This window comes from Ochotona princeps, chromosome 2 (assembly GCF_030435755.1).
Source record: "Ochotona princeps isolate mOchPri1 chromosome 2, mOchPri1.hap1, whole genome shotgun sequence".
NCBI lineage: Eukaryota > Metazoa > Chordata > Mammalia > Lagomorpha > Ochotonidae > Ochotona > Ochotona princeps.
Window position 1 is genome coordinate 83,227,913 of NC_080833.1, and position 19,175 is coordinate 83,247,087.

The 19,175-nt window shown below is 35.4% G+C and overlaps 1 protein-coding gene across 1 annotated transcript in view; it reads right to left on the bottom strand.

Annotated features, from left to right (window-relative positions):
* DPYD (dihydropyrimidine dehydrogenase) overlaps positions 1 to 19,175 on the bottom strand; it is an 873,733-nt gene that overhangs the window by 655,666 nt on the left and 198,892 nt on the right. Inside the window, exon 4 of the mRNA XM_004582023.3 lies at positions 15,510 to 15,597. Coding sequence (XP_004582080.3) covers positions 15,510 to 15,597 — 88 coding nt within the window. The remainder of the gene's footprint in view (positions 1 to 15,509; positions 15,598 to 19,175) is intronic.

The window sequence follows — 19,175 nt, forward strand, 5'->3', positions numbered from 1 at the left end:
ACTCTGAGTGTACCAGAGACTGAAAGTCAGTGCATGTCACTGACCATGAAACTGTCTACCAGGTTTGATTCTGTCTCAACACCCTTCACCAAAATAAAATCTACAGAGGGACTTTAAAGCTTAAAAGTTAATAAGGATTTATTTAGTGAGTTTTAAATAAAATCATTATGAATATTAAGTAAGAAACAAATCCATGTTTCCACACATACAGATACTTCAGTGTCAGAGATATGGTCCTCAGCTTTAAATGAGTGGCAGTCAAAAATTTTCTGGGTTACATAGGAATAACAGATGGGAACAAAGGGACATCCAAATCATGCTGCATTTATATCACTAAATATTCAAGTTCAGAACTCTTCCTGGTGTTAGAAACTGCAAATTTGCTTGGAATCATCCATTCTCTTGCAAAAAGATAAGAAAAAGCTACCCTCAAACAATGTGTTTGGACAAAAAGTTTCAACTTAATACAAGACTGTTAATAGGAAGTGGCTAGTTTAAAAGGACTATATTTTATAAATACATGATGTGGAAAAGCTCAGAATTGGAATGGTGAGAGGAGAAAGTGGGAAAATACGAATTAAACAAAGACATGTACCAAAAGAAATGCTCTTGTATGTGTAACAGAATACAGAAGCATGATTTGGACCATGAGCTGAAACAACAATGAAGTCATATTTACAATCCCTCCATCATACATAACTATGAGGATGCCCTATGTACTCCTCTGTTAGGATTCTGGACCCTGAGACTCAAAGCTATTCAGAAATCTACTCAAAGGGAACACCTCCTCTACTTTTCCCACAGAGGGTGACAAGATCAATATCAATTTTTGTCTCAGACCTTAAGTGGAGAGATTTGTTGAGTCTTTCTTCTACACAAGAGGTCTGACTTCTATTCTGTGAGCTCTTCAACCTTTTTTGCAGGATAGAAAATTTAAATTTAGAAGTATCCTTTATAAACACCCTAGCAGTTTCCTTTTAAAACAAACAAACCACTTCAACTGCGGGTTTCAAGTGATTCAATCACACAAAATCCCTGCAGTTTTCCATACTGGGAAGAACAGTGGGCAGCGTTGTGTTAGAAGAGACATAAGATAAAATATCTTATCTTTTTTGAAATGGTGTTAGAATGTAAGGCATGAGGGTTTTCAGTATTTTTAAAAAATAATTGAAATTATTTGAAAGGTGTTGTTTTCAATTAAACACAAAATTATAGAAATGAATGCTTACCAGCCCATTAATTTTACCATGACTTGAATGTGCTGAGTTTTTCAAAAGTTCCTGGGGTTTTTACAGTATGTTCTTAGCCAATACACATGTTACTTAGGTGAGTTATTTTAAAATAATTTAAACTCTTATCCTTTGCTTTTCATTTTAAAATTGTAAAGTAAAAGTGAATCAATGTCATTTCTCCACAATTTGATGATTTTTAAAGTCATTATGAGGAACAGCAAAACTGACAAGCCAGCTATTCTGTCATACGGTATAACTAATTTAACAAATAGTCCTATCATATTCAGGCCTTTATATCACTTCAAGATCATCAATACAGCTGGTGCATTTATTTTAAAGTGTTCTTCCTTCTTCCAGTGACAGTTTTCACAGATGGAAACAGCCTTCTAGGATAAATTCCAATCTGTTGCATTTAAAAAGCGCTTGAGATAAACTTAAGTTTGCATGTGAGAAAGGTGAATTAACATTACTTATCGCTCTGGTCTGAGCTATCTAATCATAAATGAATTGACATTAATTGAATAGAACATGCCTGGTAGAACATACAGACAGCACAGGTACAAGGAACACCATGGCAAGTTTTCACCACTCCTCATCAAAGAACCTGTCAGTCTACAGATATCTGACAAAGAAATTTGAAGAATGCTACAAGAGAAAAACCCCTGCCCTTGCAAAAACAGGGAGAGGCCAAAAAATGTAGCTAATGTTATTCAGAAAAAGAAATTCTAATTTTAACCTTAAATATTCTCAATTTCAAGGAAGTTTTACACACTATGATTTCACTTTGGGAACTACGAATTCAGTTTAACTTGTCTCATCAAAAACCAAAACTGCAAGACAATGAATAATCATTTCTTTGAAAAATAGTTATTTTCCTGACAGTAATCTAGAGGATTGTGCACATTCATGGCACACTGAGACACATGCACCAACATGGCAGTTACAGTCTCCTGGATTTGAATCCCACCCACAACATGCACAGGCAATATGACTGTGGAGAACTGTAGGAAATGTTTAGTGTTTGATCACTAAAAATTTAGATCAAAATTCCTTCTTTATTAGTTATATGATTTATCAAAACTCTGGGAAAAGATGCCTAAACTATAATGTAGCAAACAGATTCGATTTAGACCCATTAACTACTTTCAAAAATAAAACCAGCAATGGTTATAATGATTTATTTAAATTATTCAATGTGTCAGAGTAGTTTTCAACAAACTGAATTCAGACTGCACAGGTTAAGACATAGCCTGAAATGTTCGCACCCCACATTGGCACAGAATAACATTCGGGGAGCTCCAATTCATATCCATCTCCCTGATAATATATATGGGAAAGCAGCACAAGCTAATGTAAAATCTTGGGCCCCTGAAATCACAATTCAGGGGTCAATTATAGCTCCATTCTCATGTATTTAGCGTGGTCCAGCCTTGGCCACTGACATTTTTTGAATACTACAGCAATGTATGGAAGATCTGTCTGTCTCCTCTTCTGTGTAAATACCTTTCAAATAAAACAGATAAATCTTCTTAATTTTTTTATTAGAAAGTCAGATTTTACAGAAAGAGGAAGAGAAAGAAAGATCTCACATCCTCTGGCCACTCAGAAGCCAGAAGCCAAGAAAGTCTTCCACATTTCCCCCACAGGTGCAGAGTCACAAAACCAATGGCAGTCCTGTACTGCTTTCCCAGGCTACAAGCAGGGAGCTGGATGGGATGTAGGGCAGCCGGGATATGAACTGGCACTCATATAGGATCCCAATGCTTGCAAGGCAAGGACTTCAGGCACTAGGCTACCATGCAGGACCTTGGATAATCTTTTTAAAACACATTAAAAAAAAAACTGACCAGAGATTCAAGATGGTGGAGTAGGGTAAAGACATGTTAAAACAGACGAAAAAACATTAGCCAGGGTGAAGCACAGAGGGCACATTCCAAGAAATGGGAGGGGACAGACTTATAGCAGAGGGACAGCAGGAGATTGACCAACACAGGAAAGCAGCGGAGACAACAGTGTGCTGTTGCACTGAACAGATACCCCAGCGGCATTCAGCAAGCAGTGATCTAAAATCCACTGGTGGCTGGAACTTCACCAGCAACAAGGTGGGAAGCGAAGTTCATCTGGAGCTCAGGAGGTGAACGCAGACAAAGAGATGCCCATCCTGTTGGTTTGTTTGATTTGACCAGGAGCAGAGACAGAGCATCAGATCCAAAACAGGTGGTGCAGGAATAGGGTGGATTTCACAGTCCCGCACCCCTAGAGCTGAATCAAGTGCCATTTTGTGTAGGATGGCAAAGCCTATGGGACAGGAATGCACAAGCACTAAGCTGGGAGCCAATTCATTTTGGGTTCAGTGAATTGCAACAATGTGGCATCCTTCAGGAACCACCCCAAATAGGTCCAGGTATCCCGCAGACCTGACGGCCAGCAGATCTAAAGTCTAGAAGAGAATGGAGTGAAATATTCCAGATTCTGTAAGAAAAAGTGTAAGCCCAGAATACCCAGCAAACCTTCCCTTTGTCTTTGAAAATGAAATAAAATTCTTCCACAGTAAAGAAAAGTTAAAAGAATATGCCTCTTCTAAACCTGCCTACAGATGAAACTCAAAGATGTTCCCTTGACAGAGAAAATGAATAGCACCCACCAAAACCAAAGACAAATATGAAGTATATCCCAGTAAAATAACAACAGAAGACTAAATCAGTGAGCAACTGACTGCTAGAATAACAGGACCAAATTACCACCTATTTATATTAACCCTGCATATATATGGCTTAGGTCATCAATCAAATGTCATGGATTTGTAGACTGGATTAAAAAACAAACCCTATATCTGTGTAGCCTACAGGAGATGCATTTCACAAGGTTCAATGGAAACTATATTTCATGGAATTTGATTTTTTTAGTTTCATTTCTTCAAATCTCATTAAATTCTTCACTAATTTATAAATCATACATTAGCATCATTTTCTTCAAGAAGGTTCTTGACTTTCTTTTTAATTTCTTTAGTGACACAATGGTCATTGATTAGCATGCTATTTAACCTCATGGCATTGTAAATTACTATTTTTCTTCCTGTTGTTGATTTTGTTGTGTGACTTTTCACTTAAGGGAATGTATAGTAACTGTGTAATGGAGACTATCATTTCCAGATATAAGGATACAATGCAATATGCATCTCTACTTCCAAATCAAAGATGGGCTCCCAATAAAACTCTTAAGTATATCTTGACAATAGAATGCTGGACTCTCTGTCATTGTCTATGTCCATAATGACAAACTTATGACTGTTCATGAAGAACTATACTATAGTAATAATACAAGGAAACTCAGTGGGGCTGAGATATTTTGGAAGGGGAGAAAGAGAAAAATAACTGGGCCTATGAAACTGTACAATAAAATTTAAAAATGTTAAAAATAGAAAAAAGCTAACCAAAATTTCAATATTTATTGCATTATTTTCTAATTGAACAATCACATATTAGTTGAAATTATCATATACTGCCAAGGTATCAGTATGTTTAATATTTAACCCTTCACATTTTATTTTTTTCAAGATCACATTTTTCTTAGGAAGGAAGATTTACAGAGACAATAGGAAACAGGGAGTGATCTTCCATCAGCTGGTTCATTACCCAAATGGCAAAAACACTTGGAACTGCATTGGTACAAACCTAGGAGCCAGTAGCCTCCTCTGAGTCTCTCACGTGGGTACAGGGGCCCAAGAAGTTGGGCTATCTTTTGTCATTATCAGGAAGCCGGATCAGGAGAGGAACAGACAAAAATCAAAGCATCTCCATGTGGAATTGTGATGTAGGCAAAAGTTGAGCTACGATGCCATGGTTACAAACCCTCTTTTTATTTTACATTGACACATTATTTGCTCCTAGAGACAGTTCAGTGGGAAGAAAGAAAAAAAAAACATTAAACAAGAATTCTAGAAATCTTTGTACACTATTAAGCAAATGTGTTATCTTGGAAAAATTATTTGCCTGACAGGGTTACAAATTTTTTTCTGTAAGATGAGATAACATTAAGCTAAAACTACATTTTTGATTTATATACTTTCAGACTAATTTGTACTTAATACTATTAGAAACAATTCCATTTAGATACACTTTTCTTTGAATTGGTGATACTGAAGAAAAACAATACTAGTTTAACTAGTACTTCATAGATATACATTTTATCATAATTTTATACTTTAAATTAAAATCATTTAAATTTAATAAGTTAAAATATTTACAGGCCCATTGCAAATACAACAATATTGTGTTACTTATGTATTAAAAGAGCTATAAGATGTACAAAGAAAGTACTTTCTCATATAAATTGGCATTGCTCTTAGATGTTTGATTGCTTATACTTTGTACATTTATTTTAAATTACACAAGGTTGTGAAATGTATTATTATTATTATTATTATTATTTTACTGTGATTATCTTTAAACAGTTGTCTATGGCACAAAGGATCAAGGACTACTAGAAAATGGGTGAGATCGCTGTTTCCACAATTTTTTCTGTATTTGGGGTAAAGGAGGAGACAAAGGGAAAAGTCCCACCCAGCCTCCCAACCATTCCAGGGTCAGCTCAGCTCTGGTTGTTGTGGTCACTTGGGAAGTAAACCAGTGGACAGAAGATCTTTGGAAAAAGTTCCAAACCTTTGTCATAACACCAGTAAATTTAGTATGTTCCCAGTAGCTAGGTTCAATATTAGGAAATTATACTTTAAAATAAAACAGATTCAGAAAAACAGTTAACAGTATCCTCAACTGATAAATGCATGCAAGAGGCAATGTGGACATATATTACACTAATTATCTGATTATCTGAAATTAACACTGTTTAATCAGGCTCAATTAGTGATCAATAGAACTTGGGTATTCTGAAAATGCATGTAAATGCAGAGGATGATTTTAGTCAATGAAAAAACATATTTCATACAATAACTAGAAAAACCTGGTCTGTTTAAATAGACTAAAATTAAGCAGGTTAGATAAAATGAAAGACGGATGGCAGATGGAGCTGGCAAGAAGCTGAAAAACGATCTAAATTTATACGGAATTAGGTATCAGAAAAAGGAGATATTTAGGAATAACGGGTGAAAATATACCCCACAAACACCTTTGAAACTATTAGCCATTTGAATTATTTTCTCACTCTTTTTTTTTTGCTTTTAAATACGTCTTTATTTTTATTTGAAAGGTAAAGAGAGAAAGGTAAAGACAGAAAAAGATCTTCCAGCCACTGAGTTATCCCCCAAATGGCTGAAACGATTGCAGCTGGGCTAATCTGATGCCGGGCACCAAGAGCTTCTTTCAGGTCTCCCACATGGTCATAGGCCATCAGGACTTGGCCACCTACCACTGCTTTCCCAGGCCACTGGCAAGCAGCTAGATTTGTAGTGAAGCAACCACGACTCAAACCAGTGCCAAAAAGGACACTGTCACCACGGGCACAGGCTTAGCATGCTACAAAGCACCAGCTCCAATTTTCTCACTCCTTACAGCAAAATAAAAACTTAGCTTTTACAATTTATTAATAGTTCATAATAGTTTTATACTATCTCATGGTATAAATACAAAAATATTTTAAACTATTTATATCATTCAATGATTCTATACCATTTACTATGATAAATATAACTCATATTTATTGAACTCTTATTATAATTCTATAAAACTCATCTCAATAAGTTAGATAACATGGGGTTTTTTTTAAGATGCACGTTTTATTTATTTGAAAGGCAGAAGATACACCTCTGTCAGCGGGTTCATTCCCGAAATTGCTGCAGTGGCTAAGGACTGGCAGACAGAAGCCAAGAGCCACGAGTTTCATCCAGGGCCTCCATGTGGGTGACGGGGGCCATCCTCCATTGCTTTCCCAAATACATTAGCAGGGAGCTGTATGAGAAGTGGAGTAGCTAGGGTTAAAATTGTGCCTCTATGGGATACCTGCATTACAAGTAGAAGCTTAATCCATTATGTCACAACCCCAGCCCCAAATGAAGATCTTCAAGAAAAGTTTAATAATTTCACTTCCTCCTATACTAATCAAAACTTATATACTCTAAAGCCATGTTCAGCTATAATGTTAACTGAGGTTTTTTTCTAGAGATATATCATGTTGTTTATATGGATATCAACTTGTCCTTTTTCATTAAAAAGAATACTATTGCAGAATAATTATAATAATATGTTTTTGAGAATAGTTTTATACCATCCTACAATATAAATATTACCTAGCCTTTACAAAATATCAATGCCTGTTTACATGGTAGCATTTTCTCTATGTAGAATGGATTAATAAAGCATATTGAATAAAACAGTGTGTGGATTAATATTTATGTAACTATATGCAACAAATATATATTTGTACTTGGAATGTATAAGTACATATACACCATAGGAGAACTCTCCTTTTCTTCCTGGCCTCCCTTTAGTAGAAAGCCACTAAACTTCCTAATTCCAACAATGAATAAAACAAAACAGGTGGCTTTTGATTTTTTCATCTTTTGATTTAAACATTTCTGACTGATATGTAACTAGGACATCTTTAATATGGTAATTAATCATTTATATTACTTTTGCTGTAGTGCTCATGATGTTTTCCCATACCTAGTCTGACTTGCCATTCCCATAACAAATTTTTAAAATCTAATAGTGATGTTGACATTTGGCAAGAAAAAAAATGCATGGCAATTTTTTATGTTTCAGGTTTTGTTCTATTTTACTTTAATATTTTAAAACATATACAGTTAAATTGCCTGTCATTTAGGCTGTAGTTTATAGAATCCAAGATTATCCAAACTTGTAAAATATGCAGCTGCTCAGTATATCTGAAATGCACTCCAAATGAAATGACAAAAGTTCTAGTAGTTAAGATCATCCCACCAAAAAATCCACCACTGTTATATGAATTAATGGCCTCTTGATGGTCATATATATATATTTGCTTGGTTATACTTATCAATTCACATTTATGCCATAGTGTGTATTTCTACACCAAAATTATATTGTTTAGAAAATATGTGTAAAAAGCAAATATAGTATCTATATGGAAAATCTTCCTTAAGTTTCTTTTTTGCACGTAATTTCAAATCAATATTAGAATGCTTTTCATGTTTCACTAAATTTGGATTACCATTAGTTTTACATATTTTTCACTTTTCCACACATATTATAACATTATGACACTTTATTAAAAAGCTAATCGGTAAAATATTTTTTCAAACAACATCATGAATGGGACCATTCTTGGAAATGCAAATTACAAAATGCTAAGTATGACAGACTAGTATGCAGAATTATCTTAAAAAGCCTTATCAAGCCAAGTGAATAGGTCTCCACTTTCAAGATTTCTGAGAACATAAGTTTCAGAAGAAACTCAAGATACATGAGATATTTATACCTAAAAATAATTTCTTCCATAACGTTAGGAATGCCTAAGCCTGAATCATCAGAAAGATGGATTAAAATTACTCATAACTCCTTCCTTCAATCAAAAAATTAAGATGGATATTACAAAGTATGGTGGGAGTTAATCAGGGTTAAAGTTTATGAGACAGGGAGGCCATGTCCTTAGAAAATTCATGATACTTTCCCTCAGCATATTTGTGGTTTGATTCCTAATACCTGGGCAACTCAAAAAAACAGAAAAGATTCAGTTAATGTATACAGGGCTGCTGATGATACTAAAGTCAAACAGAAGCAAATGTAAAATGCCTCCTACGAACTCATACATTGGTCATAGCCCCTAAAATTTCCAATTGTAAAGCTTCAAAACTGAGCAATGTTTAAAAAACTTACAACTTACTAAACATATAAATAAACACAGTAGTACGAAAGGAAACAGTGGACAACAAAAATAGCATAATCAGACTCACAAAAAATCTGAATAAAATTCCATAGCATAAAATAAGCATTTATATAAGAAACAATAGATAAGTGTGAAACGATTAATAAGACCCAGAAGATTAGAAAGAAAAACAAAGGATTCACAGAATCCAAGGATAATTGTCCCCAGAACTCAATGGACTACTCAAACGTGTCTGAAACTGCTGACACTACTAATAGGTTTGAAAGGTAAATTTAAAGAACTTATCTAGAAAGTAACTGCCAAAAACCAGCTTGAAACATAAGAGTAGCAGGGACAAATAAAAAAAGATTTCACATACATATATTAAGAATCCCATAAGAGAAAACAGACCCAATGAAATATTCTCCAAACTAATGAAAGGCATAATACACAGATTCAAGAATTCCAAAGCAAACTAAGTAGGATAAATAAAATAGAAATACAGACTTAGATAAATTATTGTAAATTTTGCAACATCAAATGTTTCAAAAAATTTTAGTCACTTTCCAAAACTATAGTACCTCCACATGTGCAGTAATTAAGAAATGAGGTAATTTTGAGTAACAGCAATGGAACACAAAGTACGTTGAAATGACATCTCCCATAACATAAAAACTGTTGTGAATTTTATCCATTAAAAACATTTTTTAAATGTATTTAAAAAAAAAAAAAACAGGGGGCCCGGCGGCATGGCCTAGTGGATAAAGTCCTCGCCTTGAAAGCCCCGGGATCCCATATGGGCGCCGGTTCTAATCCCGGCAGCTCCACTTCCCATCCAGCTCCCTGCTTGTGGCCTGGGAAAGCACTCGAGGACGGCCCAATGCATTGGGACACTGCACCCGCGTGGGAGACCCGGAGGAGGTTCCAGGTTCCCGGCTTCGGATCGGCGCGCATCGGCCCGTTGCGGCTCACTTGGGGAGTGAATCATCGGATGGAAGATCATCCTCTCTGTCTCTCCTCTGTGTATATCTGGCTGTAATAAAATGAATAAATCTTTAAAAAAAAAAAAAACAGGGGGCAGCAATGTTGCACAGCAGGTTAAATCTCTGTCTTTGGTGCTGGAATTCCATACGACTGCTGGTTTGGGTCTCAGCTGCTCCACTTTCCATACAGATCCCTGCCAATGAACTTGGGAAAGCAGTGGAGGAAGGCCCAAGTCCTTGGGTCCCTGCCCACATGTGAGGGGCTCAAAGAAGCTCCAGCCTCCTAGATTTGGACCAGCCCAGCTCTGGTCATGGAGGCCATTTGGGAAGTGAACCAGAGGATGGAAGATCTGCATCTGTATCTTCTTACACTATAACTCTGCTTTTCAATTAGAAGTAATTTTTTTTAAATAAGATAAAAAAAAACAGAATAGTTTCAAAGCAGCTTGGCAGCAACATTTGATTTCTGATTAAAATATCAATTATCTGTTCTCGGAAGAGGTATATAACCAACAAGAAGAAACTCAAAGATAAAAGAAAAAAAATTTAAAGGAGTAAAAATCTGAATGAAGTTAACATTGGTTAAACAGCATTAATAACATTCTCACTGGGTTTTAAAGGGAAAATATCCATAAAACATCATCTTAATGGAAAGAAATAATTAGATTTAAACTACTTACTCTATGCCCATATTAACAGCCTAAATGACTAAAATCCATAACATAATCTCAAATATTGACAGATCATCCATAAAGGACACTGTTACAAGAGTTCAGACTTATGATTTAAACTTAACGGCACAGTCTACTGGGGGGTCATAGCTCATGTGCACTCTAGGGTAGAACAAAGATAAAGTTTTTTTTTTTTTAAGAAAGAACAAGTTTTGTTCTTCAAAACAAAAACCATCTTAGAACAAACTAAGTAAATTTATGAGACTACTCTTGAAATGCATAGAGGTGCTTATAAATCATGTAGTGATAATACACACAAGAAGAGGAATCGGTCTTTTATAAAAAAGTAAATTTTCTCACTTTTTTGTCTTATAGATCTAAAATAAATACACTTTAAAAACTATTCTGTGTGCTGGGGCTTCCAATTCAATGGGTTGATATTCTGCCATCTCTGCCTTCAGACCAGAGAAGGTCTCACCAAGAAACTGTTGAATTTATCTGGACAATAAGATGCTGGACTCTATGCTTGGCATATGGTTGCAACAAAAGAATCTTGACTTAATTTGAACTGTAATGCTGCAACTAGGTGGAGGAATCCACCATGGGGGGAGGTCACGGGGAGGGGATGGGGGAATCCCAGAACCTATGAAACTGTCACATAATGCAACGTAATTAATAATAAAAAAAAACTATTCTGTGGCCTTCCTAACATTTTATCATTTACTCACTTCACACTTGACACAGAATCTCAGTAATGAGATATGTGGATATTAGTTTACAGAAATGGAGTACCGCTAATTTTTGTGCAACTGGAGTTATGCTTTCAGGAAACTGTTCTAGAAATGAGCAACGTTTTGACTGGTAAAAATCATAAACCATTAATGAAACTGGAAAGCAAATTGAAAAAGAAAATGTACCAGCATTATATACTGAATTTCTACTTTTTATTTTCTAACACTCAAATACTATATGTATACATCTACATCCACGTCAATAAAGAGAAGCTCTTTCAAAATTATAAGTGATCTGGTAAAGACATCCAAGTGCCACATGAGTGCCTGGTTTGACTCCTTGTCTAGGTTTGATTCTTTCTTTGATTGCTAGCTCCATTCCCCAACTTCTGTTTCCCATCATTGCAGACTTTGAGAGGTAACAAAGATGGCTTAGGCTGTTTGATTTTGATCTCTTATCAGGTTAGGTCTTGAGTGAATGGTTGTATGCTAATTAAAACCTAAATTTTAAATTAGCACTGAAATTCAAAATATCTTGGGAACACCTGCTGTGCATGCATCTTCCAAGACTGTCTGTCATAACACCCATTACCCATACTGAAGGCCTGGAATGAATAACTGGATTCAAGCCTTTCACCCCGCATAATGAAGCCACTGAAAGCACATGGGGGTGTGAACCACTAAATGGGAGGGTATGCTCACTTGTCTGCTCTATCTCTTCCTTTCTCAATACCTCACCACAGAAAAATAATAAAAAATACAAATATTATTCATGATATTAATCTATTTTGTTGATTAGATTTTGCTATTTTTCAATAGAGATCTCTCAAAGCAAAAACCCATTCTCCATTGAGTATTATTAAATATCTCTCTCTCTCTCTCTCTCTCCCTCTCTCTCTCTCTCTATATATATATATATATATAATATATATTAAATGAATGCTTTGCAATTTAATGAGATAGTTTTTAAAATGAATTTATCCCTACTTCTTAAGGGATTATGAAGTCAGGGAAGAAGTTCAGTCAATTTCTTCACTACACTTATAGATTGATCTTGTGTATTGTTATATCAAGCAGTGCTTTTTTTTTTTAAGAAGAACTATCAAGTAGTACAACTCAGCATTCACAGTTTGAAGCTTCTAAAATGTGTACTTCCAATTGAGAGACACAATTGCAAGCAACAGCCTACACAGGCGAAACAGAAAAACTGACGGAGGAAGTACAATAGAATTGAGTGTAACATTCGAATCCCAACCTATAATCCAGTTTGTAAGAAGATAAAGAATGGAAGTACCAGTCTAAACACCATTGAATCATAGACACTGGTCATAATACAACACAAGGTGACATCTTTTTCTCAAAGGGACACAAGACTCATTGAGTCAGGTGATTGAATTACCCTCTCAACCTGGAAAGATGTTGCCTCCCGTCTGGACGTCCGTGGGCAGAGCAACATGGGACAGTCAATATCGACAAAGCTGCAGGCTTCAAAGAACATGAATGCCTGACCTTTTGTGACTGCTACAGCGATTCTTCAACAAAACATTGCCTTATTATTTCTAAAATGTCTGACGACCAAACATCTTCAAAATATGCATACTGCTTCATTAAGCAGTAAAGAATATGGGAAAATTAATGAAGTGGAAGAAGTTTTCCTAAAGTAGAGAGGATTGTGATTGGCTCAGGCATTTTCTAAACTTTTTGAAGAAATAGCATTAGTAGCTATTTGGTTTCTGTTTAAATAAATGTGCCTAGGTCTTGAATAAATGGATTGTGTCCTAATTAAAACCTAAAACTGTAAGGTTGTCTATCATCACTCTCATAGTTTCTAATGTTTGAGTCCCAGTGTGCTAATTTAAATAAATTTAATATTCAGATATTTTGCTTCACTGCTTGTTGATGAGACCATTATTAAATAAGTAACATTTCACATACATTTCTCATAAAATTTCATACCAAGTTACATGTGATGATAAATATTTGGGATACTAGGAAGTTTATAAATGAGAGTACTTCCTGAATTCATTTTCTTAATTATGAGCTACATACAAGCATTGAGAAATTTCTGCTCCCCACAGGATGAAGTCCCACATAATGAGCATAGTTTTAAATATGTACTCACTTTAACCTAAGTCTATTTATCTAGTTTATTTCCCACCAATCCTTTGCTTATAGCATTGTTTTCATTCTAGTTATCCTAAATTTATAACATTTCTTGAAACCTGCCATGAACAAGCATTGTGCATTCCTGATTTTTTTTTACCTTCTGAGACTGTGGTACCAGCAATACCAAATTATACTTTTAAACTAGGTTTAACTTTTAATTTCTTCTTGCTCCTGATTATGAACTTTTGTTTTACAAAAGATTATTGATCTGAAAGGCAGAATAACACAGAGAGAGAGAGACAGAGAAGTACAAAGAGAGATAGAGATCTTTCATTGCCGGTTCACTTACCAAATAGCTGTAATGGCCAGGACTGGACAGAAAGAACTTAAGTGCCAGGAAATTTAGCAAGGTCCCACAACCCTTGGGTCTCATTCCAATGCTTCACCAAGCACATTAGCATTAATTATTAGTGGAACAGCTGAAGTGCATCTGGGATGCGGGCTTTGCATTTAGTGAATTGACCCTATAAGCTACAACACCAGACTCAGATTATGACCTTTGCAAACTCCTAAATCACAATAGGGACCTCGCCCTTCCCAGGCACCCAACACTGCATTTCACAGATTCTAGTTTTGGATGAGGAATTGCAGCACAAACACAGCAATCACTTCTACAGCATCTACCATATTGAACAATCAGGAAAACTAATCCTTTCATTTAAACAAAAAGAGTAATTATTATGTTAGACATTTTCATATATAAGTACTCATATTACTCAACTTACAGAGCAATATCATAAGACAAATGATATCTGTCCTTCCTAAGTGAAAGTAAGGACATGACTAATTTTCCCTGGGTTCACAGTGAGTGGTCAAACTGAAAATTAAACACAGACTTCAAATCCTCATAAATCTGACCATATAGATTAAAGCCTTGCTTCTATACCTAAATAGTAACTGTCAAACCTCTTGGAATCCTAACACAATATAAATTTACTGTTTATCACTGAAAGTCATTTTAACTAATTGACATGTTTAGAAATTATTATTTTTACATTAAAAAACCTGGTTATTGAAGCAGGACCTACTGGATCATTACAATATTTTACAATATGGATGTCAAGCTTTGCTAAAAGAAAAACTGTCTATCTGGACATCAAAGGAGATCTTATTGGATCTTAACGACATTTTAGATCATTTAGATCATTTTAGATCAATTTAGATCATTGAGCTTTGTGAAACTAAACATTCTTTAAAAACCTGTGGGAGGTCATCAGGTTTTATTCATTTGTTAAAGTCTAAGACATTCAGCCAAGAGCTCTCAATGCTCCTTTCATAAAAACAATGTATAATATTAATCTATCAATCAGGCAAACACATTCATTTAGGGACTAAAAACTGGACTTAGCCTCATACTAGCTAAAAATAACAAAGATCAAATTTTTTGTTGTTCTGCTCATGGTCATAAAGCTTGCTTGCTATTTTTTTGCTACTTTTAATTGCAGTTATAACAGTGTCTATTCATTATTTTAAATACTGAATACATTAATTTCAATCGGAGCAAAAAGTTCATTCCACCATGAATTTCAGTGTTCTAGATTTAATACAAAGGCATACTTTAAACAAGGATATTTCACAAATTTTAAATGTGTTGTAATAATCAGTGACAATCCCATCTATAACTACTGAGCAAGCTTACGAAACAGTGTAAAATTTTCAATCAGTATCTTTTACATAACAACCATGAAATTAAAAATAAACTAATATTTCAAACAGAACACATTCATTTCCACAACAAGCAAATCTCAAATTGGAAGAGTTAAGTTAATAAATTATGTTCTATTTCCAAATTCCAATAGAATCATATCTTTACTAATTTCATTGCATTTACTAACATAAGCTTTATGTTTTAACCACTGGTAATAAAAACTATAGATCAAAATCAAATGCTATTATTAATTTCATGTGCAGCGTTAAATCTGAATTTACCTTGTTTGCAATACTTGTGATGAAAGATTTAATGTCTAGATTAGTTGGACAGCTCTTCTGACAGGGGGCATCTGCACATTTCAGACATCTAGGAAAAAAAATAACCACATATAATTAACACAAAATAACGAAAGTAATCTATGAGGCAATTTGCATATTCCCTATCTTATCTACATACTCATATATACTCATACTTGTTGAGCAAGTATAAGTAAATTTTTAGGTACAAAATGCTTTGTCCTACTTGAGAAACTGATAGACACACAGGGAGAGACAGAGAAAAAGTTTCCGTTCTCCAAAATACCTGCAACAGCCAGAGCTGAACTCAGGGGTTGGAACTCAATCCAGTCTCCCCTTTGATGCAAGAGCTCATTTACATGACCCATGACCCATAGCCTCCCATGGTGTGCATTGACAGGAAGGTGGGGTTAGGATCCAAAGCCAGGAACTGAAACTGAGAGAGATATCTTCAATGATAGGCTTAGCACTTACTCCCTTATACAATGTTTTGCTTTGTTCCTGCATACTAATATCCAAGTTTCAACTTTTTCATATCCTTCAAAGGGCATAATATAGCATCGTTTTAGATAATATCTAACCCCCTAAGAGTTACAACTGAATTTTAATACAATCACACCTATTTAAGATTATCAGCCTTGTCTTGATCCCTCACTATGATAACACTGTTTTGTCTTTTTACAAGTTTGTATTTACTGTAAAATCATTATTACAGAAATGCAAAAATAAAGTCTCTTATTTAACCACTTATAATATCCCGTTTTCTTACACCATTTGTTGCTCTCACCTTCCTTCACTACCTCTTTGCTTCCCAACCTCTCTTCTTTCAACTTGCTGATGTGTTTATCTTTTTTAAAGATTTATTTATTTTTAGCGGAAAGGCAGATTTACAAGAGAGGAGAGACAGAGCGAAAGATCCTTCATGCATTGGCTCCCTCCCAAAATGTCCACAAAAGCTGGAGCTGAGCTGATCCGAAGCCAGGAGTTTCTTCCAGGACTCCCACTCAGGTGAGAGTCCTGAGGACTTGGGCCAAACTTTCCTGCTTTTCCAGGACATAAGCAGGGAGCTGGATGGGAAGGGAAGCAGCTTGACACAAACAGCATCCATATGAGATCCTGGCACTTGCAAGGGCAGGATTAGTCAATTAAATCATCTTGCTGGACCCAGTGTCTTTGAACCTACCTACCATTTGCCATGCATCTGCAGAAGATGCCTAAGAAACATTCCTTTAGGACAGAAGTCCTTACTCAGTTGCCTTATCTCACTGAAGGAGACATGGACCCTTTGTCATGGCAGCCTATATCTAACCACAAGTAAATAAGGGGCTGAAATCTCTCTCCATCTTTGGGGGAACTAGTTTACAGAAATCCAATGAAGCCTTCATGATGACTATCTACCTAATTTGGCTTGCTTCACCCTTCAATTAAATGATCTGTCTGCTAACCTCATCTTAGAATATGGTTCCTAAAGAACTGAGGAGAGACAAGCTCAAGTTTCCCTGTGCATAAGAATCATATAGGAGCAGGAAAAATGTCAAAATTCACTGAGGAACCCATGGTGAGACTGAGCTGTTGCCTAGGAAGCTACAGTCGGGGGAGCATCTGATGTAAAGCCATACAGCAAAAACCAACAACATTCTATAAATAATTACTTCTGAAAACCTGAGGCTACTGGCTAGAATAGCCCATTGTGGGTACAATTTGTTAATTTAGTCATATGCTAACAGTTAATAAGCCCTTGTCACATGGCTCAGCCTCAAATGCATATACAAAAGGGAGAACAGCATTGCAATGCTCTGGGACTCAGTAAACTAGAAGTTTGGAGGATGTGTGGATATATAAAACACTGCAGGGATTAATTTAGTCAATGTGAGTTTGGGCGACAACATACAAAGAATCACATAGGAAAATATGGTGCTACAGGGAATGATTCAGAGAAAGCCTTTCATGATTGGGGGAAATCATTCTTCAACAGGAGAATGAAGAATGAGTTGATCATAACAAAGCAAATGACAGCAAGTGGAGAGCACACAGTCACCCAATAGAATGATTCTAAAACAGAAAAATGTGCTCCAGGGCCTAGAAAGGAATATGACAGAGTGGGTGAATCACCGAAATCTGATCTGACATAAAGCAAGAGTAGGAGTGGAAAAAAAGTAGGCTGGAAGTATACAACTGAAGACAATATACCACAGTTATTGTATTCGAAGCCAAAATTCTCTAAGTCACCAAGAAAGAATCCTACACTACTGCACAACAAAGGTGATGAGCGAGCTCATTTTCTTTCCACTTCCACGTGAAAAGTATAATTCGCCAAGAAAATAATTCCAGTCTGCTTGTCATTCTTTATGAGAGTCCTCTTCATTGTCTGAGGCAATTTCGCAGTACCTAATTAATATCTTGTTTTTAAATCTGATCTCTTTTCACTAGTTTGTGCCCTCAGCCTTCCTTCTAAATTAAATTTTACACAATGAGTACAGAAGGCTTTTCATAATCAATTGTCCTCCCTGAAATGTAGTCATTAAACCTCTCTCCTATCATTTCTCTAAATGCCATTGTGAGATTCACATCTATCATTTACCTGAGTTCCTTTCTGCTCATATTTATCCCCCCCAACACATTGTCACTGAGTAAAAAACGAGTTTCTTCAACGTGTAATCTATAGTACCTACTGTAAAACAATGCAAAAAAAAAAAAAAAAGATGGTCTAATTGGTCCTTGCTGCTGTCAAGTGAATAACATGTGCAGCATTAGTAGCAGTTTCAAAGCAATTTCTGTTACACATTAACACAAAATCCCTAAAAATTTGGAAAATAATATGACTTCCTGTTTTCTCATTTGCAAGAAAGTTATTTCAACAGTTTAAAAATATCTACTATTATATAGGATAAGATTCTGCTTATCCCCAAAGAAGTCATAAGTTTTCTGCTTTTCTTTAACACCTAACTTGAATAATAATGTAATTAGAAATAATGCCAGTAGGTATCAATGAACCAAATTAATGTGTACTGCATTTTTCTGTTCTTCCAGACAAATCTTAAATTCAACATAAACAGATTCACTTAAGAGCACTGACAATGTAAGGATTTTTAGTTGTAGTTATTAAGCCTCTTTACCAAATAATTCTCCTTTTATTATCGAGCTAGTTCACAAATAACAGCTGTTGGAAATGTCAGCTGTTAATGAGGCAGGGCAATGCAAACCTGAATTGTAGCATTCTTTTTTCTTTGGTGCCATGAATATGCCAGAATGGGCAGACTCTGATAATAATACCATCTTGCAATTCTCTAAGCGCTCTGCAGACTAAAGTGCATCAGGCTGCCATTAATCCCACTTATCACTCTGACAGCTCAGTAATTACACTACTGCTATAGCCAGGTAGTCCTAATAAAATATCAGCCACTGTACTGGAATGTATACTGGTGAGATGTTTTATTAAACTTGGGGGGGGAGGGTTGATCATCAAGTGACATTATTGTTGACCTATTTTTCTATTTGACAATAAATTATCCTTTGACCATGCCATAATAGATATTACAGAATGCATTCACTGTACCAAACCAGAAAGGCACTGCATTACAATGATGTAGGCAAATGGTGTAAATAAAATAACAAAACTATGTATAAGAATGTTATCACCTAAATTGC